The sequence below is a fragment of the Zalophus californianus genome, chromosome 13 (assembly GCF_009762305.2).
Source record: "Zalophus californianus isolate mZalCal1 chromosome 13, mZalCal1.pri.v2, whole genome shotgun sequence".
Lineage (NCBI taxonomy): Eukaryota > Metazoa > Chordata > Mammalia > Carnivora > Otariidae > Zalophus > Zalophus californianus.
In genome coordinates, this window is record NC_045607.1 from 8080887 (window position 1) to 8106972 (window position 26086).

The 26086-nt window shown below is 59.1% G+C and overlaps 2 protein-coding genes across 8 annotated transcripts in view; one reads left to right on the forward strand and one right to left on the reverse strand.

Moving 5' to 3' along the window:
* NIBAN2 (niban apoptosis regulator 2) overlaps positions 1 to 17471 on the forward strand; it is a 51369-nt gene extending 33898 nt beyond the window's left edge. The window contains exons 3-14 of the mRNA XM_035723775.1: positions 2961 to 3089; positions 4679 to 4784; positions 6075 to 6242; positions 10826 to 10941; positions 11470 to 11574; positions 11660 to 11822; positions 12747 to 12934; positions 13790 to 13945; positions 14405 to 14521; positions 14676 to 14783; positions 14901 to 15012; positions 15429 to 17471. Of these exons, the coding sequence (XP_035579668.1) occupies positions 2961 to 3089; positions 4679 to 4784; positions 6075 to 6242; positions 10826 to 10941; positions 11470 to 11574; positions 11660 to 11822; positions 12747 to 12934; positions 13790 to 13945; positions 14405 to 14521; positions 14676 to 14783; positions 14901 to 15012; positions 15429 to 16012 (2052 nt within the window). The 3' untranslated portion in view covers positions 16013 to 17471. The remainder of the gene's footprint in view (positions 1 to 2960; positions 3090 to 4678; positions 4785 to 6074; positions 6243 to 10825; positions 10942 to 11469; positions 11575 to 11659; positions 11823 to 12746; positions 12935 to 13789; positions 13946 to 14404; positions 14522 to 14675; positions 14784 to 14900; positions 15013 to 15428) is intronic.
* A 1665-nt stretch (positions 17472 to 19136) lies between these two features.
* LRSAM1 (leucine rich repeat and sterile alpha motif containing 1) overlaps positions 19137 to 26086 on the reverse strand; it is a 39129-nt gene continuing 32179 nt past the window's right edge. For all 7 annotated transcript variants that reach the window (XM_027614308.1, XM_027614307.1, XM_027614304.1 and 4 more), the window contains 5 exons: positions 25492 to 25590; positions 24648 to 24779; positions 23481 to 23562; positions 21121 to 21269; positions 19137 to 19909 (listed from right to left, as the gene is read on the reverse strand). In XM_027614308.1, the coding sequence (XP_027470109.1) occupies positions 19784 to 19909; positions 21121 to 21269; positions 23481 to 23562; positions 24648 to 24779; positions 25492 to 25590 (588 nt within the window). In that variant the 3' untranslated portion in view covers positions 19137 to 19783. The remainder of the gene's footprint in view (positions 19910 to 21120; positions 21270 to 23480; positions 23563 to 24647; positions 24780 to 25491; positions 25591 to 26086) is intronic.

Here is a 26086-nt window from a genome sequence, read left to right on the forward strand (position 1 = left end):
ACCTGAAAAGAGACAGGTGGACCCACGATCAGGGCCACACCCTGAGCCAGGGCATGTGCGGGGCCACGCTGGTCCCACAGACACTCGGGAGACAGACTGTAATACACGACAATCTCGGTGCCACGAAGGAGATGACAGAGTGAACTCAGCCTGGGTGGGGTGTCCGGACTCGTCTGGGTGGCCCACTAGGGCTTCTTGGAAGAGGGGCCATCTCCGCTGAGGACCTGCCGGGAGGGGAGAACATCCGAGTGAGGGAGCAGTGTGTACAGCTGGGCCTTTCAGTGGCTCGCCCAGGATGGTGGAGGCAGGATGCGAGCCAGGTTCCAGATTCCTGGCTGGGGTGGAGGGCAGGCCAGGGCTGTGTGCCAGAGCCTCGGAGCATCCCGTGACCCTTTGTGTCTGGTCCCTTGGTGTCGTGGCCCCCTCCCCACCCTGTGACAACAGAGGGCCGAGGTAGTGCCCGGACGTGTGGCCTGGACTGGGGCTCTGGCACGTGCCCACGCGTGTGGTGCCACAGGCGGCCCGGGTCCCAGTGACCCAAGACAGAGTCGTGGTGTCTGACGGCACAAGGCTCGAGAGTCACCGTGGGAGGGACATCTGTAGTAATGCTTTAATACCCGTTGTAGGAACACCGCAGTGACACGTCAGTAAGAGGAGTAAAAGGAAATCACCCCCAATCCCTGAAAAGCAGGGATTTTTGGTCCCATTTTGCCACTCAGGAAACTGGCCATTGTGATAAATCAGGATGATATTATAATAGAAATAACAATGTTAATTGTCATAATATCAATTGTTTTTATTAGAAATAATACAGTAGCAAGAGTAAGAGTAAAAAAACAGAAATTGTGTTAAAAATAGCAGTTATGCTATGTGGGCGCTGCTCATCCAGCTGGCTCGACATCGCTCGCAGGGGTTACACTTATGTCCACACCTGCGCTGTGGACACAGAGGCTCAGAGAGGTGGAGCTGCTTGTCCAGGCTCCCGCCGCGTGGGCGGTGGGGCTGGGGCGGGATCGGGGCCGTCGGAACTGGGGTCTGCTCTAACCACTCGCCACCCACCGATGTTTCCCAGCGCAGCGTTGGAGAGCTTTGCAGAGTCCAAAATATTTTGCCTGGGCTGGCAGGTTCCGTTTCATTTCCTGTAGGCCTTTCAGTGGAAACATGACTCTGCCATTTGGAAGTCTTAAAAATAAAATCCAAACCCGCTTGCAACCGCCCATTACAGGCTGCCCCAGGATCTGGGGGTGGACTCCTGAGGGGGTGGAGCGGGGGGGTGGGGGTGGGTTCTGGGAAGGCCTGCCCGGGGCTCCTACTGCCCCTGATGCAGGGCTCCTGTCCTGAGCTAGGAGGAGGACCAAACCAGGGGGCCTGGGGAGAGCGAGGGTCTTACCAGGGTGTCAGGAGAGCTATCTGCTCTTTCTTTCTAGAAAAGGTGGGGATTTGAGAGCTGCATTTGAGAGGAGGCCCCTGTCTAAATATAGCCCACTGAGCATAGCTCTGTGACTCGGGCAAAGCTTGTGTGCGGTGGGGTGGGGGTGTGGGGGGTGGCAGGGGGACCATTTTCTTTTCCTGTAAATATTTTTATCCCGGGGTAGGAAGCAGTCGTGGGGTCCTATTGTTTGAGTACAATGGGCCCTCATTTTCCAAGAGTGTTTTGGCATTTCCCCTTGAAAAGTAGCAGGGAGGTTGCTGGGGAGAGGGGGCCCCTGTGAAGACACAGGGCCTTGGGGGTGGGTAGCTTGGGACCAAGGCTCCTACCTGACTCCGGCTGCAGGGGCAGACCCAGAAGCTAAGCAGGGAAGCTGGGAAGGGTTAGGCACTGCTAATGATAATACTTTCTCCTGTTATTACATAGGATATGTGTTTATTTTTGCAAAAGCCTCCATATTTATTGCAGAACAGATAGAAGCTATTGAAACTCCACTCATCCAGGAGTGAGCCTGCCCCCTGTCGCCTCTGATCTCCCTTTCCTGAAACTTCCTGTGTGGGTTTGCTCAGGAAACATGCTCTCAGGCATGGCCATTCCTTCTCCCCAAATAAGTCAGCCTGGGGAGCTGGGAGACTGACACAGCCCGAGGAATCCCAGCAGCGGTCACGGAGGCTCCTGCATATTCTGAGCTGAGCAGACTGCCTGTCAGGTGCGCGTGATCCTGGCGTGTGGCGTCTTGTGGAATCCGCAAGATACCTGGCTGAAGTCATTGCTGTCCCCATCCTCATGTTACAGATGAGGACACTGAGGCACAGACAGGTGATGTGACAGGCCCGAAGTCACACTGAGTCAGGTGGAGTCAAAGCTAAGGCTTTGCAAGGAAGGTCTGGGTGTTTCTGCTGCCCACATTGGTCATCCCGTCTGCCAGGATGCGGGTCCAACACTGAACCCTCCAAACTGAGGTCCCTTCCAACCCCACCCAAATTCATGGAGTTCATCTTATTAGCTGTCAGAGCCAGGGAGGCTCTCTGCAGCCACCTTGGCCAAGTTTTTGTTCCCCTGAGGGGAAACTGAGGCTGAGAGCAGAAAAGAGACTTTCCCAGGTGCTGGGGCCTTCCCTGTACTGGCCTATGGGCATTTCCCGTCCTGCTGGTGTAGCCGCACTGCAGTGGTGGGTGGGTGGGAAAGCAGCCTGCCGTGGGCTGCGGAGATGTGTCCCAAGGTAGCCGTGCCTGTCTAGGGCCAGGACAGAGTGGGAGACCTTGGTCCAGGCTGGGGCCCGAATGCTGGTGCCTGGCCTGGGTTCAAGTCCTGGCATTGCTGTGGCTCTGGCTGGACCTTGGGGAAGCTCCTTTGCCCCGAGCTTCACTCTCCTCGTATGTCACATGGCTAAGATGCAGCCCTGCCTCAGAGGAGGACTCGGGGAGATCGGGATGGGGGATGTGCTCAGCCCCCCCTTCTTGGGGGACCCCATTGCCCGGCTGGGCTGTGCGGGACCCCGGCCTCACTCCCCACTCCACCCCACCCGCAGGTGCCGTTGGATGAGCGCATCATCTTCTCCGGGAACCTCTTCCAGTACCAGGAGGACAACAAGAAATGGAGGAACCGCTTCAGTCTCGTGCCTCACAACTATGGGCTGGTGCTCTACGAGAACAAAGTGGTGAGGCCCCCCCCACCTCACCTCTGCTCTGCTCCTCCGCAGCCCCCACCCCAACCTGCTTGTTCTGCTGCCTTGCTCTAAACAGCCGTGCTCTGGGGGTCGCCTTTCACTTTGCCTCCCCCCTGTAAGCCCCTCGCCGCCAGCCCCTACCCACCTCAGATCGTCCGGGCCCCCCAGTTCCAGGGCCAGAGCCCCCCTCCCTCACCCGCCAGCCTCCCTGCTGCCTGGGCTTCCTGAAGCTCTCCAACCGCTCCCGTCCGTGCTCTTCAACGGTCACGACCAACTGCTGACACAGGAGTCTGGCCATTCCCTTCCTCCACTTCCCCCAGGGTGGTGGTCCCATCTTTTTCCTTCCTGATTCCTCTGCCCCCCCCTGGCAACCCCCTGCTGCCTAGTGGGCAAGTGTCCTGCCCATTGTTCCTTATCTTTGCCCTGGGCCCTTGGGGAAGCCCCCCCCGTGCTTGAGCCACAGACCCAATTTCTTCTACCATACATTTCTCCAAAGTAGCAAAGGACAGGCCTGAGTGCCCTCTGTTCAAGGAAAATCAGGGTTAAAGACATGTCAACAGGGCGGGAGCAGCCTGATGGCCCCTGGCGGGGCTTCTCAAACTGGTAACCGGCATCAGAACCACCTGGTGGGCATATGACACAGGTTACTGGGCCTACCCAGTTTGATCTGGATCTGAGCAGAGCCGATAATTTGCATTTCTAACAAATTCTCAGGTGATGCTGTTGGTACTGATGACCTAGGACCACGCTTTGCGAATCAGGGTCCTGGAGGGCCTGAGCCATTCTGGAGCAGTGTGTTGGGTGGTGTCACCTAGTGGCCGGTGGCAGCATGGCAGCCCTGCTGTATGAGCTACTACTTAGAGCCACTTTTTACCCACTTGGGTGTAAGAAAGCAGTGTCCAGACCTAATTCTCCTCCAAAGGGGACTCGTGTGGAGCTCAGAACCTAGGGATTTGCTGGACAGCGCAGGGTCATCGTCAAAGACTCTGGACCCAGGAGGCACACAGACCAGGTTCATGTCCTAGGTTGGCTGTGTACGGCCTGTGTGAGCTCGTGGCTAACGATGGTACTCACCTCGTGGATTGTGAGGATTTTGTGAAAGGAAGCAATGCAGTGCCCTTAGCACAGTGCCTGGTGTGTAATAAATGCTCACACTAAGCTAGTGGTAGCTGCTGCTAATAGGTAATGCTTCCTGCGTCTGGCTGTGAGGCCCCCAGCTAATCACATTATGTGCATCGTCTCACGCAGTCCCACACAGCCCCGTGGGGTAGAAGCTGTTGTTGCCCTGGTTTAACAGATGAGAAAACTAAAGCATAGGAGGTGAAGGAGCTTAATGTCTGCATCACACAGATGGTGTTCAGTGGAGCCGGCATTTGAGCCCAGAGCCCGGACTCCGGTCACTACACCAGGTGGTCTCTAATCACTGCGGTGGGTGGGCTGCTCCTCTGCCTCCCTCTCTTCCTCCTCCCCCTCCCTTCCCCTCCTCCTCCCTGCCTCAGGCAGGTCACACTGAGAGGGCCCTGGAGCCAGGGTTGGAGATGGGGCTTAGGCTTGGACCATCTCTCTTGTCCCTTCCTCAGGCCTACGAGCGGCAGGTCCCACCCCGGGCTGTCATCAACAGTGCAGGCTACAAAATCCTCACCTCCGTGGATCAGTACCTGGAGCTCGTTGGCAACTCCTTACCAGGTAAAAGAGCCCCCCCCGCCCCCCGCCCCAAGTCCCAGGCCGAGATGCCCTGCTTAGGCCCAGGAGGTGGCCGGGGGAGAGGGCAGTTCTGATCCCAGAGCTCCAGGCTCCATGTTTGCAGAGAGCGACCAGGCCTTGAGGAACAGCTCTTGTCCTCAGAGGGGAGGCTGGGAGGGGCTTTGCCTGAGGCCATCCAGTGAACTGGGATTGGACTGGTGTTGGCTCCCACCTGTGTGCCTGCTTCCTGAGCCTTATAGTCACACCTGTGCCGTGGGGGCCCCTCTCTCTGCCCTTCCCACCTCCCTGAGGCCTTGCGAGCTCCCTGGAGGAGATGACCAAGGTGGCCCTGCTTTGCACACCGTGGGGTCAGCACTGCATTTGTGAGGAGTTATTCTAGGTGTCCCGTTTCTACCCCACCCTGTCGGAGGCTCCCAGAAGCCTCCCAGGAGCACATCGGCCTCCTGGATGATCCCAGGGAAACCAGAGGGTGGGGAAGTAGCCGATCTGGGGGGCAGCCTGTGCCCCCAGACAGGGCTTGGGAGTAGAGCGCCCCGTGTGGTTGAGGGCTCAATGAGAGCCCAGCATTCCTGGATTCCAGCCCTGACTCTCTGGCTTTGTTTTTGTTGTGTCTTCTCCGGCAACTTGGCACGGGGAGGACTGACCGTGGGGTGTTGTGTAGACCCTGTGAGGTGCTGTGTGCACCCAAGCCCCACACAAGGGATGCAGAGCCAGGGCTTGAAGAAGAACTGTCATTGTGTTATTAACAGTGGCGAGGTCCCAGCCCGGGACCACTTATCTCACTGGATCTTGAATATCCGTGGGGACAAAATAGAGAAAAATCTCCTTTTATTTATTTTCTGTCCCCCACCACCCCAGCCCTCCCTCCTCCTTGGGACATTTAAGCCACACTTTGGCCTTCACAGCTGAAATATGAAGGGAAACCCAAGAAGGTAATGCTCAGCCTCTGAGCCTAAGGGCTCTGACCCCGTCCGTGTTCCTTGTGCTGTAGGCACGGAGTTTGGAGCCTTTCCCCAGATGCAATGCCAGCTCTGAGAAATGGGTCTAAACAGATGTCGGGGGATTCTGAGATCCCTTTAGCTGGGCTGTGGGGGATGCAGTGACAAAGAAGCATGCTGCCTCCCCACCGACTTGCTGGTCAGCCCAGAGCAGGCCAGCCCTGTCTGGGCTTCAGCCGGCCTGTGGGAGCTGGGCCCCGGGATCCGCCGCCTGCCGTCCCCCGGCAGACAGAAACTGCAGAGGGCAGCGGCTCAGTGGGCGCTGTCTCCGCAGGGACCACGTCAAAATCGGGCACCGCCCCCATCCTCAAATGCCCCACGCAGTTCCCGCTCATCCTCTGGCACCCTTCTGCCCGGCACTACTACTTCTGCATGATGACGGAAGCCGAGCAGGACAAGTGGCAGGCGGTCCTGCAGGACTGCATCCGGCACTGCAACAATGGTGAGGGGCCCTTGGGCTCGGCGGCTGCGGCGGCGGTGGCGGCGGCGGGGGGGGGGGGGGGGTTGGGTGGGGGGGGTTGGGGCGTGGCGTGGCCTGGGGCATGCGCCGAGTGGCGACACCTAGTGGCTGAGTGCGGTGCGGCAACCCTGCTCTGCGAGCTGTTCTCCGTTTCGGGCCGGGGTTGTAGGAAAGCCACTGCGTTGTTGCCTTTTAACCTTCTTCCTTGAAGAAAACAGTTCTGTCCTGCTCGGAGAAAATTTGGGAGCTTGTTCTCAGAGGGAGTATGGTTGTTGAGTCCTTGGACCCTGGGGCACAGAATCACAGTCCCGATTCTGCCCCTTCCTAGCAACATGACTTGAGGAGACCGGCTTACCTCCCGGAGCCTGTATAAAATGGGGTAGTAACCCCTCCCGAGTCTTAGGGTGCTTGTAAGGATTCACAGTGAGAGCCTGCTCGATGCTTGGTGTAAAGACTTCTGTTATTTATTCATTTATTTAATTTCTTTTAAAAGATTTTATTTTTAAGCAATATCAACCTGCAACGTGGGTCTCAAACCCACAACCCCCAGATCAAGAGTTGCACACCCCACTGACTGAGCCAGGCAGGCGCCCCAGGACTTCTCTTGCATCATTTGTTGCCTTACCCCTGACCTTTAGGGTAGCCTGGGAGTTCATGTCCTTTCTCAGGGCCTCAGTGTTCCCTTCTGTCAAGTTAGGAAGTCTCTTTCCGCTCACTCATTCGTTCAACGGACATTTTTAGTGTCTGGGCGTGGAGGCTGCAGCAAGGGAGCCAGACCTGGGTCCTGCCCCTGTGCTGCCGGCAGCCCCGTTGCGGGGGCGGGGGGCAGATGTTAAGCAGGAGGAGCAGCTGTGCCGGGTGCTGGGTGGGAGCCACCCCAGGAGCCTGGAGGGTGTGTATGTGCTGGGGGCTGCTGACCCTGTGTGTGCAGAGGGTGGACAACTGAGGAGCTGATGGTTCCGCTGAGACCTGAAGGATGAATGGTCCTCCCTCGAGTGGGGGGAGGAGCATTCTAGCCTTGAGCGTGGTGGGCAGCCTGGAGGTGGGGACAGTTGAGAGGAGTTGCATGAAGCCTTGCGGTGGGGGAGGGTGACCCAATGCGCTGGGGGGCACTGGGGTCTGGTTCAGAGGGCCCTGCAGGGCCCTAAGGAATTTGATCAAAAACGGGGACAGTGGGGCCCTGAGGGTCTTGGTGCCCTCGCGGAAGGAACAACCTGTGCTGAAACCTGAACCTCCTTCCTGGTGACCTGGTCACCGCCCCCACCCTCCCTGCCTGGCATGCCTCCCGTGGTGGGGGGTGAACAGCGTGGGCACCTGGAGGCCCAGCTGCCGGGCTGACTCGGCTCGCCCCTCCCATCCTCTGTTCTGCAGAGCCACCTCTGGTCTGGAATCTGTCAGGTGGGAGGAACCAGGTCTTCAGTTGGGCCAACCCCTGTCACCTGGGCCAGGCCTTGCCACCCACAAAAGGCCTCCTATTCCCAGATCCCCTGGGGCTGTGGGGCCAGGGCTGTGGGCGGAGGCCATCTGGGCTCTGGCTGCCCGGCCTGGGCACCTGCCCCGCTCATCCCTTCTTCCTCCCTCCCTGGCCCAGCTCTGGCCCAGCTCTGTCCTCTCCAGGTTTCCAGGGCTAATGGCTGACCTGGCAGGGCCACCCCAGGTTGGGCGTGGGTTCCCCACGTGCACAATGCGAGGGTGCCAAGCTTGAGCTCGGTGGGATTCCCGGGAGGGCTAACTGAGCTGGTTCGGGGGGAGCTCTTGGCCCTGTGCCTAGCACAGCTGGGAGCTCAGCTGGGAGGCTGAGGGGAGCCCCGTGGGTGGGTGTGGGTGCTGTGGGCAGGAGGGGGCGGGGAAAGAAGGGGCAGCCTGCGGCTGGTTTTAGAGGAGCCTTCCTTCTACCCTGAGGACTGTGGGAAAAGTTCTCTGCTTCCTCTAGCTTGGAGGCTGGGACTGGAATTTGTGGAGCCTGGAATTGCTCACTCCGGGGGCTGCCAGGAAGTGGGGTGGGGGGGAGGAGGCCAAGCTGGGGGGAAGCCAGCTCAGTCCCAAGGCCCCCCTTACATCCTGCATTCCTGGAGCAGCTGGGGGTGGCAAGAGGCTGCTGGGGCACTGAGCTGAGCCCGCAGGGTGGGCCTGGGCTCCGGAGGTCAAGGCCTCTTCCTGTCTGACTGCCATCCCCCTTAGCCTGCTGCTTGGGACTGAGGAATGCAGTTTCCTTTCTCAGTCTGACCCTGACGACCCCACAGGCAGGAAGTCTCCAGGTCTGGCTGGAGTCTGCCCCCGGTCCTCTGTTGGAGCCCTCCTGCTGCCATTCCCTAGCTGTATGTCCTCGGACCAGTAACGTGGCGTCTCTGAGCCTGTCTCCTCCGTCAGGACAAGTGGGACTGAGAACAACCATCCCTCACGGGGCTGTTTGAGGATGAGATGAGGGAATGTGTGCGAGGTCTCAGCCCCGGCCTGGTGTCTTGGTCTGCTTGGGCCGCCATGACAAAGCGCCACAGACGGGGTGGCTTACCCAGTTGTGGAGGCTGGAAGTCCAAGATCAAGGTCAGCAGGTTAGTTTTCTTCTGAGACCTGTCTCCTTGACTTGCAGATGGCTGCCTTCTCCCTGTCCTGTGTCTTCACACAGTCCTTCCTCTGTGTGTGCACGTTTTGCATCCAAATTCCCTCTTCTTATAAGGACACCAGTCGTACTGGATGGGGAACCACCCTAATGACCTCATTTTACCTATATTACTTCTTTAAAGGCCCTTATCTCCAAATGCAGTCCCCTTCCAAAGTACTAGGGGTTAGGTCTTTAACAAAGGAATTTGGGCGGGCACCATGCAGCCCCTAACAGCCAGGCCCAGGGGAAGCTCGGGAGGGGGACCCTCTCTTGTATGAGACTCAGCGGCCCAGCATGCGGCGTTGAGCTGTCCTGAGGGTGTGAGCCCAGGGCCCAGGACATCACGGCCTCCTGCCTGCTGCCCCCGCCCCACATCTCGCCTCCCTGCCCCTGGGAAGCAGCCCTGCCTTGCCAGCACCCCCGGCTTGTTGTCTGTGGAATGTAAATGCCCTCAGGTGAGAGCGGTTGCAGGTACCGCACAGCCCACATTTTCTAGGCAAAACCTGATCTCTGAGAGACCGTGCTCCTCCTTCCTCCCCTGGCCCGGATGGGCAGCACCCACCTCAGGGGCTCTGCACGGAGCACCCCTGCTCTGCTCCAGTCACCCCTGCCCGACCTCGGTCCCTGAAATGCAGCGGGGAGACCCCTCCTGCCCCCACCCCGTCCAGGGAGCTGCCACTGCAGGGATGGCGCTGGGCCCGTCCCCCCGCGCAGACGGGGCGCCGACTCCTGCTGTCAGCCGGATGTGAGGGGGTCCTCCCCACGCCCAGAGGGGCTTTTTCTCTGCGGGGATGACTCAGCCTGTAGTCACTGCCGTGGGAGCTGGGGTTTTAGAGGCACAGACTGCCGTTTCCCCTTCCTCGGCTGTGGGGACACAGCGGTTGGGGGCACGTGGCCAGGGTGGCCGCCCCGCTCGCTGCCTGGCTCCGAGTGCTTAACCCTTTTCTTCCCCAAGTCCGATTTTGCAACTTCTGCCGCTTGCCTGCCCTGGCAGCCGCTCCGGGGGGGCCGGGCCCTGTTCCCTGACCCACCTCCCTGGCAGGGGGAAGGAGGGCAGGCTCCCACAGGGGCAATAACACGAGTCTAGGACTGGTGTTTCGTAGTCGGACCGGGCCACCGTGGCGAACAAGGCCGACGCAGGGCCTGCCCGCGGGCAGGGAGAGCACCCCGTGGCTGCTGGGTGCTGGGTTCTGCTCAGGGGCCCCTGCCTGACCAGTTCCCAGCCCGTCCCCATGGCTGCAGCCTCACCGGGTCATTGTTCCCACTGTTCAGAAGAGGAAACTGAGGCCCTTAGGGTTCAGGGATCTGGAGCAAGGCTTGGCAAGCTACAGTGCACAGCCCAGAATTGGGCCCATTACCTATTTTTGCAAATCAAGTTTTACCGGCTCGTTGGTTTCCAGATTGTCTGCTTTGGTGCCTCGGGGGCAGAGTGCGGTAGTTGCAACGGAGATCATCTGGTCTGCAAAGCTGAAAATATTTACTGGCTGGCCCTTTGCGGGGAAAGTTTGTGGGCCCCGCTGTCGACAGTAAGGGGAGGGAGCAGGACTGGAATGAGGACCTCGGGGTTCCTCGAGCACCCTCTCTGCTGTGCCGGCAGGGTGCGGTGACCTCGGGTCCAGGCTCTACCACTCACTGCCCTGGGACCCCCAGCCAGTGGCCTGACCTTGCCGCCTGCCTGTTGATCTGTGGAGTAGGGCTGAGGGCAATTTGGGGTGGTTGGGAAGATTTAAGAAGATAAGGAGCAGCATACGAAAAGAGATTGCTTCGCTGCTGTCGGGGAAGGTTGTTACCACCCTCACTGTCATTGTAAACACGACCGCCACCCTCTCTCAAGGCAGTGCGACTGCAGGTGGGGGTGTGCATGTGTCTGCACTTGGGGAGGGGCGTTCGGGCAGTCACTGGTCTTGGTGAAGGCCACTGGGCCATCCCACCGACCTCCTCTCTCCCTCTCTCTCCGGAGCAGGGATCCCCGAGGACTCCAAGGTAGAGGGCCCTGCCTTCACGGACGCCATCCGCATGTACCGCCAGTCAAAGGAGCTGTATGGCACCTGGGAGATGCTGTGTGGGAACGAGGTGCAGGTGAGGAGACTGTGGAAGTCACCCCAAGGTCCAGAGAGTGGGGCCAGGCACAGAGACTCTGGGCTCGGGGTGCTCCCAGCTTGTAAGGACAGTAAGATCATTTTGGGCAGGTGGAGACCTTTATTCCATCATTTACTGATCACCTCTCCTGACCCAGGGGCTGGGGTGCTTCTGTGAATAAGAGGGATATGGCCTTGGCCCTGACGCTCTATCTAGCAGGAGAAACAGACATTTGACAAATAAACACACGTACTTTGTGCAGGTGAGCGGGGGAAGGGGGTGTCGTATTCCAGACAGGGAGGCAGCAGGTGCAGAGGCCCTGAGGTGGGACCCCTGATTCTGAGGATCCCGCAGGTCCGTTGAGCAGGTAAGCTGGGACCGGGGGAATGATGCTCAGGAGAGGGAGCAGTGGAGACATGGAGCCAAGGCCAAGTCCAGGGGAGGTGGGGCTTGGGTAGAATGCGGAGACGAACCTGCCAGCTGGACATGCTCTAACTCCTGCCCCTGGCTTGTGCCTCCTGGTCCTAGATCCTGAGCAACCTGGTGATGGAGGAGCTGGGCCCCGAGCTGAAGGCGGAGCTCGCCCCACGGCTGAAGGGGAAACCGCAGGAGCGACAGCGGCAGTGGATCCAGGTGGGTGCGTGCAGGCACGGAGGCGGGGGTGCTGTGCCTGCCTGGCACCCTCAGTCCGGCTCTGACACCACCGCGCTGCCCACAGATCTCCGACGCCGTGTACCGCATGGTGTACGAGCAGGCCAAGGCGCACTTTGAGGCGGTGCTGTCCAAGCTGCAGCTGGCCCGGCCAGCCATGGAGGCGACCATCCGCACGGACATGGACCAGATCATCACCTCCAAGGAGCACCTGGCCAGCAAGATCCGAGGTAGGCCGGCCACCTGCTGCGCTTCAGGGGCCAGGGCGGACCTCCCGTCTGTACTTTTCACGCTAGTGACTTCTTTTGGTCATTTTAAAAAATGAAAGCAAACCTGAGCCATTGCTCTTCCAACCTCTGGGAGTTGTTTTGTGGCTATTTCTGCAAACCCAGACCTTGAAGATGTCCGTTTGTTTTGTCAAGGAAGTTCAAGCGTTTTGCTCAGCTTTGGAGGGTCACGGACTTGACTGTGGGTTCGTAGGCATCAGTTTAGCTGTGATGATTCACTTGAATCACGGCTCAGTATTTGGGGTCAGCCTATGTTCCTTCTGTTCCCGGCCCCGTCCCCTGCCCTGCACACGGGCTGCGTGCAGTTTCCGAGCGTGTCAGTTGCCTGAGGCTCCTCTCCTCGCTGTGCTCCTCGTGAGCTGGATAGAACATGGAGAGCTGGCTTTTATCTGGTGCAACAAACATTAGCTGGGCAGAGGAGAGGGACCTCATGACACCCTGAGGGGGGAAAAGGCCTTCATCCAAGTGTCCTGGAGCTGGTCGTGCCCAGGGGCTCGCAGCCTTGTATGTGGCCGCACAGAGCGGGGGCCGGCTCGGCGTGTGCAAAAGCCAGAGGCTCACGGAGTCTACCAGAGTGTGTTTTGTTAAACAAAGCAACAAGACCCCTAGAGATGTTTCTTTCCACCTCGAGGGAAGCAGAACAACGCTGACACCTTTGGATGAGCCACTCTCTTAGTTCCTTGCCATCAGACTTTTAGAAATATCAGGGGCCAATCTCAGAATTGTTCTGAAATGTTCTCTTTGACGCATGGATCTATGAATCATTCAGTTTGCTGGTATCATGGGTGGTTTTCTTCAAAAGCTAACACGATAGCGAGTCTGTGGGCTCCGGGTGCCATCCGCTCACCCGGCTCCCTCTGGGCGTAGCCTTCATCCTCCCCAAGGCAGAGGTGTGTGTCCGGAACCACGTCCAGCCCTACATCCCGTCCATCCTGGAGGCCCTGATGGTGCCCACCAGCCAGGGCTTCACCGAGGTGCGGGATGTCTTCTTCAAAGAGGTGACCGACATGAACCTGAACGTGATCAACGAGGGCGGTGCGGACAAGCTGGGTGAGGTGAGGCCAGGCCCCCTGCCCCAGGGACGGGAGCACACGGGGCCTGGGTCAGCTCTGCCCCTGCCAGGCCCTCGCTGTGACTCAGGGCATAACCTGTCACCAGAGGGTCTGCTGGAGACCAAGGGGCTGGGGGGCGTGAAGCACTGGGGGGTGGCAGGAAGAGGAAAGGGGGATCGCCGACACCCTCCACCAGGCGGGTTACTAGAGTCTCAAAGGACTTAACAGAGAAGGGAGGGGGGGAGGGGGGTAGAGGTAGGGAGAGGGGAAGGGAGGGAAGGAGAGGCAAGCCTCTGATAGGAAATAGAATTACTCAGGGTGCCATTTTAGGTACTCTGCCCGTGGAGATGGCACCTCTCTCTCACTTCTCAGTTATCCGGTTCTCAGGGTGCACAGCCTTCCACAGACCCCATTTTGGGGTACTTGGGTACCCACGTGGGTGTCAGGTGCAGATAGAATGGATCCCATAATCTTTGCCCTCCTCTTCCACACTGCGAACCAAGGAGTCCACAGACAGTAATTATCATAGAATTTGAGAATCAGAAAAGACTTAGTTTCTCATGATCTCTAGCGCCTGATTTTGAGGCCGAGGAATCGGAGGCTCAGAGTGTGTGAGCGCCTTGCCCAGGGTCACACAGTGCCCCAGAAGGGATGAGAACCTCTCCCCAGGCACCGTGCTGCTGGGCCATGCTCCAGCCTTCACATCCCCCTCCCTCGGGGCCTGGGTCCCCTCAGCTTACCCCGTAGGCAGTCCCTGGAGGGGGCCAGGCCCGGGCTCCCAGGGCCCGGGCAAGCTGTGGGTCCGCAGGGCCTGCCTCCACTTTGGGAGCCCCGGCTCAGGTACCCACTTCCCTACAGTACATGGAGAAGCTGTCCCAGCTGGCTTACCACCCCCTCAAGATGCAGAGCTGCTACGAGAAGATGGAGCCGCTGCGGCTCGATGGTCTGCAGCAGCGTTTCGACGTGTCCAGCACCTCCGTGTTCAAGCAGCGAGCCCAGATCCACATGCGAGAGGTGGGCCCCAGCAACCCCCATGTCCCATGGGCCCTGGCTTCTGGGGAGAGACCCTTCCCTCCATGGCCTCACGCCCTGGCCCTACCTCCTCCTGGGCCTCACGGCAGCCGTGCTCAATCCCTGGAGTGCTCCTACCTGCTGGAACACCTGGTCCCTCTGTTCACCTGGCTAATCTGGACTCCTCGTTCAGGTCTCGCCCCAGAGACCCCTTCCTCCAGGAAGCCCTCCTTGCTCCCCAAGCCCCTCCCTGCAAGGCCCAGGACCTCTGTTTCCTTGAGGCAGGGATTGGCCGTGTGCCCAGCACTGTGCCAGCACACAGTAAAGATGGGGGTGAACACGTAGGTGCACACACAGGCCGCCCCCACACCTCCCTCGCGGCCCTGGGGCACAGACAGGCTCAGGAGCCCCTCCGAGGTGTGCAGGAAGGGGCCTTCACATGCCCCGCGGTGTGCCCTGCAGCAAATGGACAACGCCGTGTACACCTTTGAGACCCTCCTGCACCAGGAGCTGGGGAAGGGGCCCACCAAGGAGGAGCTGTGCAAGTCCATCCAGCGGATCCTGGAGCGGGTGCTGAAGGTGAGCGGCCTGGCCCCCGAGCCCAGTCCCCGGGCTGGTACCAGGCTTGCTGCCCCTACGGGAGGCACCACGGACCCCCTGGTGTGGGCAAGGATTCCGAGGCTCGGGTCAGACCCCCAGGCTTCCATCCCCCTGACCCCTCTTTTCCTGGCAGAAATACGACTACGACAGCAGCTCGGTGCGCAAGCGATTCTTCCGCGAGGCGCTGCTGCAGATCACCATCCCCTTCCTGCTCAAGAAGCTGGCGCCCACGTGCAAGTCGGTGAGCGTGCCCCTCCCCCACTGCCCCTGAGCCTGCGGCAGCCCCTTGCCCCCAGCCCCCTCACTCCACCTGCTGACCTGACCCCCGCCTCTGCCCTTGCCCACCCCACCCCTGCAGGAGCTGCCCCGGTTCCAGGAGCTGATCTTCGAGGACTTCGCCAGGTTCATCCTGGTGGAGAACACGTACGAGGAGGTGGTGCTGCAGACGGTCATGAAGGACATCCTGCAGGGTATGGGAGGGCCAGCTGGGCGGGGGGGGGGCTCAGCGCCAGGGGAGGGGAGGAGGTGATAGGGGTGGCGGCTGAGAGGTCCTCCTGGTCCCACGCGCTAAGCTGCAAAGAAAACCAAACCGCGGGGCTTAGGCCTGGCGGTTGGTTGAGGCACACTGTGTGGCCCTGGGTGGGTAGCATCGCTCCTCGGTGCTGTCCTGTCAGCTCAGGGCTTTGGCGTTGCAGACGGGGCAGATGAGGGACCGGACACAGTGGTGGCCGGCTTGGGCTGCTGGTTCCCAGCAGTGAGGCCTGGGCTAATCACCAGTCATGAGGCCGGGGGCGATGACGGGGGCCCTAGTCGGGCGCCGTGGAGGGTGGGGAAGCGGCCGCGGCCCCTGCGCCGACTGTCCTGACCCTGCTCTTTGGCTCCGCAGCCGTGAAGGAGGCCGCGGTGCAGAGGAAGCACAACCTCTACCGGGACAGCATGGTCATGCACAATAGCGACCCCAACTTGCACCTGCTGGCCGAAGGTGCGCCCATCGACTGGGGTGAGGAGTATGGTGGCAGCGGGGGGGATGGTGGCAGCCCCAGCGTCCCAGAAGCAGCCACCCATTCAGAAAAGCGACGGCGTGCCAAGCAGGTGGTGTCCGTGGTCCAGGATGAGGAGGCAGGGCTGCCGTTTGAGGCCGGCTCTGAGCCACTATCACCTGCGTCCCCAGACAGTGTCACTGAGCTCCGAGGCCTGCTGGCCCGGGATCTGCGGGCTGAGAGCCCCCCTCCGGCTGGCCCTCTGCTCAACGGGGCCCCCTCCCGGGAGAGCCCCCAGCCCGCGGCAGCCCCCGAGGTCTCCTTGCCGCCTGCCTCACCCCTCCGGCAACTCCCTCCTGGAAAGGCTGCGGACCTTGAGCTTCCCAAACCTAGTGACCAGGAGACCGGGGAGCAGGTGTCCAGCCCTGGTGGCCGCCCCCCCATCCACACCACCACCGAGGACAGCGCGGGGGTGCAGACGGAGTTCTAGGCCGGTCACCCCTGAGCTTCTGCTGGACATGGCACACGGGCCACCCCCTCCAAGACACTGGCAGGCTTGGCTCCAGGCGGGGAGCCCCAGATCTAGGCCTCGGGGTGGAGGGAAGGGAGGGCTGTTGTGGCACCTCTGGGGCTGGCCCACCCGAGTCACTTTATTGGGTTTGGTCATAATTTGCTCCGTTTTCTCTTCTGTGGGATGATCTCGGGCTTCCTGCTTGTGCTGGGAGCTGGGCCAGCCGAGGGGGCTGAGGAGTACCGTGGTGGCTGCCGGTTCCCTGGGTCCTCCCTTCCTGCTTTCTGGGGTCGGTTTCCCTCACAGGTCTCACCCTCCTCAGTAAGACCCATGCAGAGTTGTCGTTCGCTGTGTTATTCAGCCACTGAATTCTCTCCCTTCTCACTGGTGGAGGGGGCCCATTGGAACCAGAAACATGGAACGTTGAAGCCCAGCTCTGGGTCCAGACCACTGTCCTCCTCAATCCTGGCTGGGCCTCCAGAGGCCAGGTTTGGAGTGGACACTGGCCTCACTTCGCCTGCTGTGGGTGAGGGGAGGTGCACAGAGGGGTCTTCAGGCTGTAGCCAGGCTGGGGATGCTGGGTTGAGGGGATGCCTCCTGGAGGAGGGGTGAGGGGCCGGGATTGGAATGAGAAAGGCCCAGAATGTGCTAGTCTGTGGAGAGGAAGTGTTCCAAGGGAGGGAGGGAGGGGGTGAGCTGCAGGGAGGTATCGCTGGGAGTGTCTTCAGAGCAGGGTGAGGTGGCCGAGGGAAGGCTCTGGAAGCTAGAGCAAGCTTTACATCCCCGTCCCCCACCACCAGTCTAGCTCCTGCCTGTTAGCACCCAGCCTCTGGGAGTCCCTCTGTTCCCCCTGCCTGTCCTGTGGCGACACACTCTGGGCTGGGACGGAGGGGTGGCAGGCCGCTCAAGAGGTGGGGTTTGGGGGTATAGATTCTGTCTTCTGAGGGCCACCCCCAAGGTACGCACTGTCCATCAGGGAAGCTGGGTATGGCTCCCCAAAGCACCACTGGTGGCCCCTCTGAGGATGTAGGGTCAGGCTGTGGCTCGGCTCCTGAAAAATTCCCTTAGATGTCCTCCTCCCAAAGCTGCTTGTTTCTGGGGATGAAGGTTGAGCCGCTTCCCCAGGGCCTGGGATCCCCTGGCTTCCCCAGCCCCCTCCCCAGCCCCGCCTCCTCCATCCCCTTGATCCGCTTCCCAGGGCAGGGGCCTCAGACCCCCAGGAAGTGTGGTGGTGGCTGGTGCTCAGGGACCGCCCCCCCCGCCGGGTCCCCCCAGCCCTAATCTCAAATGCCTCACTAACCTTCTACCACCAGGTTCCGTGTTCACATCACTTCTCTAGTGCCTTCTCTTGGGGTTTTCTCCAATCATCCTTCCCAGATATTGTACTGAAAATATTATGCAAACTGTTTAAGCTTTACTAATCAATAAATGATTTAAAGCCAGTGGCCTGTGTGTGGTGCCGGCCGTGGGAGACCTGGGCTGGAGCCGGTCTAGGACCAGCAGTGCACCCTTTCTGGGCTCATTGTTTGACCCCCTCTCTGTGCCTGGTTGGAGGACACCACCCCGGAGATGGGGTGCAGGGCGTATAGGTGATTAGCCTGATGGCAGCTCAGCTTTTGCGGCCAGGAGGGGTGAACAGCAGCTTTAAGGCCAAATAGCCCTGGTGTCCACAGCGGTGTGGGCATTTTTGGGACTCCTGGTCACTCAGCAGTCACTGAGCACTTGCTGTGGGCTGAGCACTCAAGGAGGAGGGCACCCCATTACCGCCATTTTACCACCGTGTAAACTGAGGCCCAAGAAGGTACGGATCCTTGGCTGAGGTTACAGGACACACACACACACACACCCACCCACACACACACACACCCCCCCACACACACACCCCCCCCCACACACACACCCACACCCCCCCCCCCCCCAATCCATCCATCCAAGAGTCAGGCGTACTGGGTGGGATGGCAGCCAGTCACCTTGAGGGACGTTGGCTTCCATGGTGGCCAGTGGCTGAGGGCTGGTCAACAAGGGCTGAGGTGAGGAACGGTGGGGGCCTTGGGGCCGGAGACCAGACATTCAACTGCAGTTTTGCTGTAGTTCTTGGCAAATCACTACACTCAGCCTCTGGCTCCATCTATAAAAGCAGGGGTGGGTGCTCATAAAAGTCTTTCTCCCTGGGCCTAGTGGAGCCCGAGGTGATTCGGAAAATGCTGTGCCCTATGTGGCCCTGCCCGCCCAGGTCTCCATCTCCCTCAGCTGAGCCCAGGTTTGGGGCTGAGGGAGGGAGCCATCAGAGCTCCTGGGGAGTCAGGGGTAGGAGGTGAGACTGTGGGAAGAGGCCCCAGCTCTTGCTTGGAAAGTAGGACTTACAAGGGGCCTTCATCCCATCCCATTTCAGCCTATAGCGTTGACGGTCCCAATCCGATAGGGACACTGAGGTGCAGGGGAAATAGGGCTCTCTGCCACTCTAAGGCCAGGCCCCCACATCCAGCCTTGCACCTGGTGTGAGCACTCAGTGCCCCCTGGTGGCTACTGGCCTGCATCAGGGCCCCGTCCTGTCCCTTACTGAATGCATGGATGGGGAAAGGAGTCTGGAAGGCTGGCCAGGGTCAGAGTTAGCTGGAGGCAGAGCCCAGGGGCCCCAAAGACACCCACCTCTAGTCCAAAGCAAGCTCCCCTTGGTTCAAAACCATCTGCCCGAACATACACAATAAGTGTGCAGCTCTAAGCAAGTGCAAGGGGGCACGGCTCCTGTTAGAGTTGTGCAATGAACCACCTGCACAACTGCATGGGTTTAGGAGTCAAGAGGCTTCCAGGCTCCAGCCCCAGTGCTGCCATGTCCCAGCCCCCAGGCCCTGGGCCCTGAGTTCTCCAGGATAGCAGTAAGGGAGCGCACAGCCCCGCCCCCACACACGACCTGCTCCAGCTGACTCTCCATGCCCTTCTCTGAGCTCCGGGTGTCTGTCCACCTGTCATGAGGGCAGATTTGGATAATGCCTCTCCTACCTCTCCCTCCCTTTGATTGAGCTGAAGCCCTCCCCCAGCCTCCCCCCCGCTCCAACCCCATCCCTGGGCTCCACCAGGCCCCAGTGAGGACTCAGGATCAGGATGGAGGTGGATTTATTGACATTCCTGCTTCGGGTGGGCAAAGCCCGTCGCCTGCCTGTGAGCTGCGGGGGGATGGGGGGTGGACTATTAGGAGGTACAGATCTGGAGAGCAGAGGGGCCCAGAGGGAGCGGTCAGGAGGGGCAAGCATGGCTTGCGGCACAAGGCGTGCACTCAGCACACACTGGCTAGTCCATGTGAGGCCAGCCCATGGCGCTCGGTGGTGGACTCCATACAGCAGCTCCGCGCTCGGGGCCAGGGCCCTCCCGCACTCCCACCGCCCCACCGAGGGGGACAGCACTGTCCGTGTTACCCTGATGAGGACACCGAGGCTCCTGCAGGGCAGTGACCTGCCGCAGTCAGACTGCTGAGAAGTGGTAGCGGCCAGGACACTCAGTCCTGTGCTCAGACAGTGGCACAGTTGCTTCTCCAAACCCCCGAGGCCGTCCTCAGACTTGGAGTCCTCTGTTCCTCCACAGCATTCGGATGAGCTGCATCATGGCCAGGAACACTCTGTCCCCCTCCCGCCCCCACCCAGGTGTGCTCGGAGAGGAATGGTGGGGGGGCAGCTCCCAGGCCATGAGAAAGGGACCCGGAGAGGGGGCTGTGCTGGTCTGTCTCGAGCCCTGGGCCTGCGGCACGGCCGGGGCTCAGCTGCTGTGGTAAAGCCGGAGGCGCTGTGTGACCTCCTGACGGCACAGCGGGCACGTGCGCAGCGGCTGGCAGCACTGTTGACAGCAGCAGACATGGCCACAGTTGAGGAAGATCATCTGGGCCTGAGGAGAGACCGTGGGAGTGGCTGGGTCCTGCCCCGGCCTGTTCTCAGCGACGGGGCAACGGAGCCCCCCGGACCCCTCATTGTCCTTTACCTCAAGGATCTGAGACCGTGGTTGTCCCACGCCATCCGAACAGCACAGAAGTCGCTCCCGACCCCCTATCTCGGCCCTGCCCCCCCCGTCCCCTAACAGCTGCCCAGGAGGCCATGGTGTGTCTGACCAGCCCTGCTGTTGGACCTGTAGGTTGTCCTAATTTTTGCCTTTTTGTGCACTGTCCAGCCCCCTTGGTCTACAAAAGATTCCAACGTTACGGAGCAAAAGCCGCACAAGCATGCCTGTGTTTTGCTTCAGCATTTCCTCTTTTTAGGACTTATGCTAAGGAAGTAATCAAGGATGCGCTCCCAACTCCACCCAAGGCTGTTTGGTACAGCACTGCTTGTAATAACAAACTAGAAGCCACTTCTGGGGCCCCAAAGCAGGGGGTTTGGTTAAATTTATAACCAACACGTCCCTTCGCATCATGGCATTCCCTGGGCTTAGTAAAGACCCTGGAATAATTAAACTAACATGGTAGCTTCTTTTAAGTAGGATCACATGGTGGAGGGAGGGGAGGGGTTTTATTTTCTACACTATATTAAGTTTTACAATAAACATTAATTTTGTTATAGATTTTAAATATATACATATATATATTTAAGATTATTTGAGAGAGCGAGAGTGTGGGGAGGAGGGTCAGAGGGAGAAGCAGACTCCCTGCTGAGCAGGGAGCCCGATGTGGGACTCGATCCCGGGACTCCAGGATCATGACCTGAGCCGAAGGCAGTCGCTTAACCAACTGAGCCACCCAGGCGCCCTGTTATAGATTTTAAAAGATGGTTTTTTAAAAGTCTCTTCAGAGACAATTGTGTTGCTGATATTTAATGACTTGGGAAATTTTCCTTAATTAAGTAGGGGGAAAAAAACCTTTTTTGAAAAAAAGAAAGTCCCAGAAAATGTTAGCATTGCTCATGTTTGGGTCATGGGATCATAATTTCCTGTATTTTTTGTTTTCCTGTATTTCCCCAAATTTCTAATGAATACAATCTACTTCTACCACTAGAAACAAGTGTTTAGAAATAACACACATGCCTGGAAAGGCTCAGCATGGGCACAGGCCGGGCCTGCGAGTGGGGGGTGACGGCCCACGGGTGGGGCCGCTGCCCCAGACTTACCTCCCGTTCCAGGCACACGACACATTCTGAGGCTGGCACCTCCAGCTCTGCCGGGGGAGCAGATGGGCTCACAGACTCAGGTAGCTCCTCGGGGGCAGTGGGCACCTCCAGGACCCCAAGGACCTCACCCTTGGGTGGCTTCAGCAGCTCTGCGGGGACCAGACAGGCTGAGCCAGGGTCATGCCCCCATGATCCCAACCCCCAGGGGGTCCCCTGGCTCTGCCTGCCACGAGGGCACAGTGAGCTAAGGTGGGGCACTCGGATCCCACAGGAGGGGTAAGGGCCCCCTTATTTCTCTTTGAGCCTTATTCCCCCATCTGTAAGACAGGAGTGCTGACTCACTGGCAGGGAAGGCCACAGTGCTGGTTAATTGGGGCCTCTAACCCCTGACCCTTCCCCGGATCCTTCACAGGGACCCTGCAAGGAGGGCTTGTCACTTGCAAAGAAGAGCAGCCACTTGCCCAAGACCACAGGGCCACCTGGTGGTGGAGCCGTGGGGCAGGAGCCCTTAGTTAGGGGCTGGGGGGGGCCGGGCGTGGGCTGTGCTCACAGCTTCTCCACTAGGTCCCAGGAGACCGCCGGGGAGCAGAAAGAGGAATGAGAAGGCCCCAAGGCTGTCCCCTCACCGCTCTGCTCCCAGGGCAGCAGGCACCCCCCTGCCCGGGGCCCAACAGCAGCACAGCAGAATCGGCCCTTAAGAAGCAGTCTCTTTCATTATGCAACATTCACCAACATCCCTGAGTCTCTCCATCCCAGATGCACATCCTGATCTTGGTTCAGATTTTCCCATCTATCCTGTGGTTTGAATTATGAGTTTTTCTAATTGGAAAAACCTGAAGTTTTTTTTTTTTTTTTTTTTTTAAAGGCTGTTACAACACTAGGCTCGCTGAAGGTACCACGGTGCCACCAAACCATCACTGTAAAGGGGCTCTTCTGTATTTAATGTGACACCAAGTGAGTTCTGGAAGCAGGAAGAGAATGTTAGGAAAGGGACTGAAGGTCTCCTGCCCCTTCTGCAGCTGAGAAGGAGAGGTCCCACCCAGCCCTCCCTGCAGCTGGGCAGCATTAGGAAGAAGCTGTAAGTAGCCTCGATGGGGAAGGACCTGCTGGTCCCTTCTGGCTCCTGCTAGCCCTAGGGATTTTTTGGAGATGGTGGGAGGTAGACATCATCTGAGGGGCTCAGAGTGAAGGACACTTTTGTCTGCTGGGGGGGGGACCCCAAGCCCTGATGCCAAACTTATCCGGACCTCCAGTCTGACAGCAGGAAGGTGTCAGTGCTGGAAAACATCCAGAAGGGGAGAAAGAGGTCTATTTCATACATTACTTGATATTAAAGGACTATTAGTTTAATGCATTTTTTAGGTTGGATCAATGGCCCTGGAATAAAATTGGCTGGAAAGCTGGAGCCTGTGGACATCATGACACTGCCCAGACACCTAGGGACCCAGGATCTTCCCCACGCCGGCCAGAGAGCTCTTGCCTCATCCCTGCAATCTGGTCCGGCAACCCCACCTTTGGTCTCTGCCTTGAACGGCCCCTGCCTCAGACTGGCAGTGCTGTGGGCTCGCCCAGCATGGCAGCCCAGGCAGGCCCTCTCCTTCCACCCTTGTTCCAGGCTCCCTTCCCTTCTCAAGACCCCTTGGTCTCTTCTCGAGGGAGGCCTTGAGCTCAGTGGTTCAGCCATCTGCCAGCTGTGTGACGTTACGGGAGAACATTAACGTATCTGTTCCTTCTGCTCTCTAATAGCACCCACCTCACGGGGCTGACACAGGGGCGACATGACACGGTGCACGTGCAGTGGCTGGCGAATGCCTGGTGCCTGGGTCGTGATCGGCACACGGGTGCCCCCGCCTCCCGCGTCTGCTCCTGCGTCAGCCACAGCACCTAGGCTTCCCCGAGCCCCCACACAGGTGGACTGCCTTTGTGAGCTGCCTTTACCCCTTCGCACGTCGTCACAAACATCTTTCCACAGCCACACCACCGGCCTGCCCCAGGCACAGTGTCAGGCACTGGGTATGGCTGGTTTCCCCCTCTATTCCAAGGGTCCACGGTGTGTGGTTCCCAGTGTATGGTAGGTTTAGGGAAGGTTATAGGACAGGGTACCAGGAGGGCCCCTCTACTTCTATAAGGAAACTTCTCCCTCTCTCTTTCCCCCTCCCCCCCCCATTTTTGTGGCCTAGTTTTTCCATTTGGAAATCCTGTTCCTTTAGGAGGGAACCTTAAGGACCAGCAGGGGCTAGGACCGGTCCTTAGTTCTCGCCCTGAAATGTAGACAGGTGACCCCCCCTCCCCCCACCCCTCAGAGCACAGTCCACAAGCGAGGTTGGGGCCTCTGCTTAGGAGATGACCTGTATTGGTACCTGGCTGGATCCTGGCTGCATCCAACAGCTCCTGGACCCTCCGCAGGATCTCGTGCTGCAGGCCAGCTTCCGAGACGCCCACCTATGGCAGTTCAAGGCAAAGCAAGTTACAGCCTGGGCTGGGTGGGAGCTACAAGGACCGCCGCCTTCTTGGCTTCTGGCACCTTCACCTGGAAATGCGGAGGCCTGGGCCCCCAGCTCAACAGGAGGCAATGCAGCACCACAGCTGTGGAGGTGACCAGGTGGCAGGGAGGGAAACCGAGGCCCCAAAGGGAACTAACACCAGTAAGAGCCATAGTTTAGCACGGGCCTGCCCTGCGTTGGGGCAGGGACTGTGCTGACAGTGTCACCTGCGAGCCCGCACGTCCCCCCCATGACAACAGGGGAGTCAGGACCCACTGTCAGAGTTCACAGGAAGGGGCAGGGAGTGCCCACTGAGGCTGAGCTGCTGACGAGTGGCAGCGCTGGAGTCCCACAGACCCGCGGGTGACACAGCCCCTGTGCGTGACCCGTCAGTTTTTGGGTCAAGGACAGGCCACACAGCAGAGGGGTAGACAGCATGGCCTCTGGGACCAGACCACCCATGCTCGAGGCCTGACTGTGCCGTGTGACCCCGGGCAAGCTACCACCCTGCCGCGTCTCCACTTCCTCATCTGAGAAATGACAAGGATGCTCCCTGCCCGCCCGGGCCGTTGCGGGGGTTAGCATGGGAAAAGCCCTTAGAACAGCGCCTGGCCCTGGCAATGGCTACGATGTTAGCTGTCCTCATTGGGCTCTTTCGAAGCGTAAATGAACTAACGCAATGCGGAGCTCAGCTCCGACCCAGAATGTCAGCAGGCTCAGGCAGTGCTGTCATTACGAGGTCCGTGAAGCCAGGGGCGGGCCAGGGCCAGGCCAGACAGCCTCCGAGGACTTGTCCTGGGCCTACAATGTGAAGGTCCAAGCTGAGTGAGGGGAGTAGTCTAGGGTCAGGCAGACGGCGTGCAGGCTACGCCCAGGGGCTGAGGGGCTGACGAGGTGGGGGTTCTGTCCAGAAGTACGGGGGCCCGGGACATGGGCTCATGGCAGACCACACCCAGAGTGGCAGGAGAGCAAGCCGACACTTGGCGGCTCAGACGGCGGCCTCATGCAGCGCTCCACCTCCCCCGAGGGGCTGTCGCCTCCCACCTTGGCCAGGTCGGCAGGGCTCATGTGGCTCAGTGTGTCCAGGGAGATGCGGTGGTGGGCAAAGAGAGGCAGGTAGTGTTCCGCCGACAGATCCACCAGGAGGGCCGCCAGCTGGCGCTCCAGGCCTTCCTCCTGCGAGACAGACCCACGGGAGAAGCTGACTGCACCGCCACATGACCCCGTTATTTACCACGGTGAACAACGGTTCTGAGCATGTTTCTTTATATATAAAACGTCTCCTCGGAATGCTTCCTACAAACATGCCTACGTGAGCACAGAGACAGATATGCAAGGAAGTTCACTGGTAGTCTACCTGTAAACTTGAAAATGGTTAAGCGATCAGGTACCCATCAAGAGGGGCTGTTTAAATCAATGAGGGCTCATCCAGATACTAAATACTATGTCTGGAAACAATGAGGAGATCTATTATGTATACAGCTAGAGAACTGCCCGTCATTATTAAGAGTAAAAAACAGTTTGCCAAAATAGTATATATAGGACTCCATTTTTATTAAAAAACAAAACAAAAAAACCAGTATATGTGTGTCTGTGTGTGGGGGGGGCACCACATCTGTCCTGCCCATAGCGGGGGTTTGCAGGGGGCTCCTGTGGCCCCCGCCCCCCGTGTGCACAGTGGCTCTGCCCCACACAGCAGTGAGGCTGCCTTCCCCGTACCAGAAGGAAGGCACCTGCTCTCTCTTTTCTGTCCCTGCCGGGGCCGAGCACAGGACCTGGCACACTAGTCACCGGAAATATGAACAGAACAGAACTGGAAAGATCAGGCAGCCGGGCATCCCCGAGGCACAGGAGGCTCTCCGAAAGGGTAGAGACCAGCAGTCCTTACCTGCAACTTCAAGGACAAGGGTTTCTGGTCCAAAAGCCGTTGATACTGAATCAGCCAGTAATTTTCCTGCTTGGTTTCGCTTCTGGCTTCTAACTCTGTCTGCCAAGGACGAAGCAGGCATCGTTAGTTCTAAGTCAGTAAATAAAAACTGTAACGACAGTGACCATTGCGAACGAGGCTTTTGGCTGGTGGAGGACGCTTAGTATTCTACAAAGAACTTTCGCAGCCACCACGGTCACCACATAAACTACTGAGCCGGGAAAAGCAGGAAGTGCCTCGACCCCCAGTTACCTGCTGCGAACAGTCCCAGCCAGGGCACACCTGGGGTTGAGGCCAGACTCAGGGCTTTGGACGCCTGCCACCAGGCTCCGCGGGCCCCTCCTCGGGCTCAGCCCTGGTGACAGGCAGGGAGAGGAATAGGATTCTAAGGCCAATATGAGCCTCTGGAGCGGGCTTCACCCTCTGACAAAGCTGGAGAACGACAGACGTGCTACTGAAACAGATCCCTTCTTGCTGCCATGACCAAGTAGGCACCGAGTGTTGCTCTGGACCACGCATGATTCTAGGTGCTGGGGCCAGTGCCACGAAAAAAATG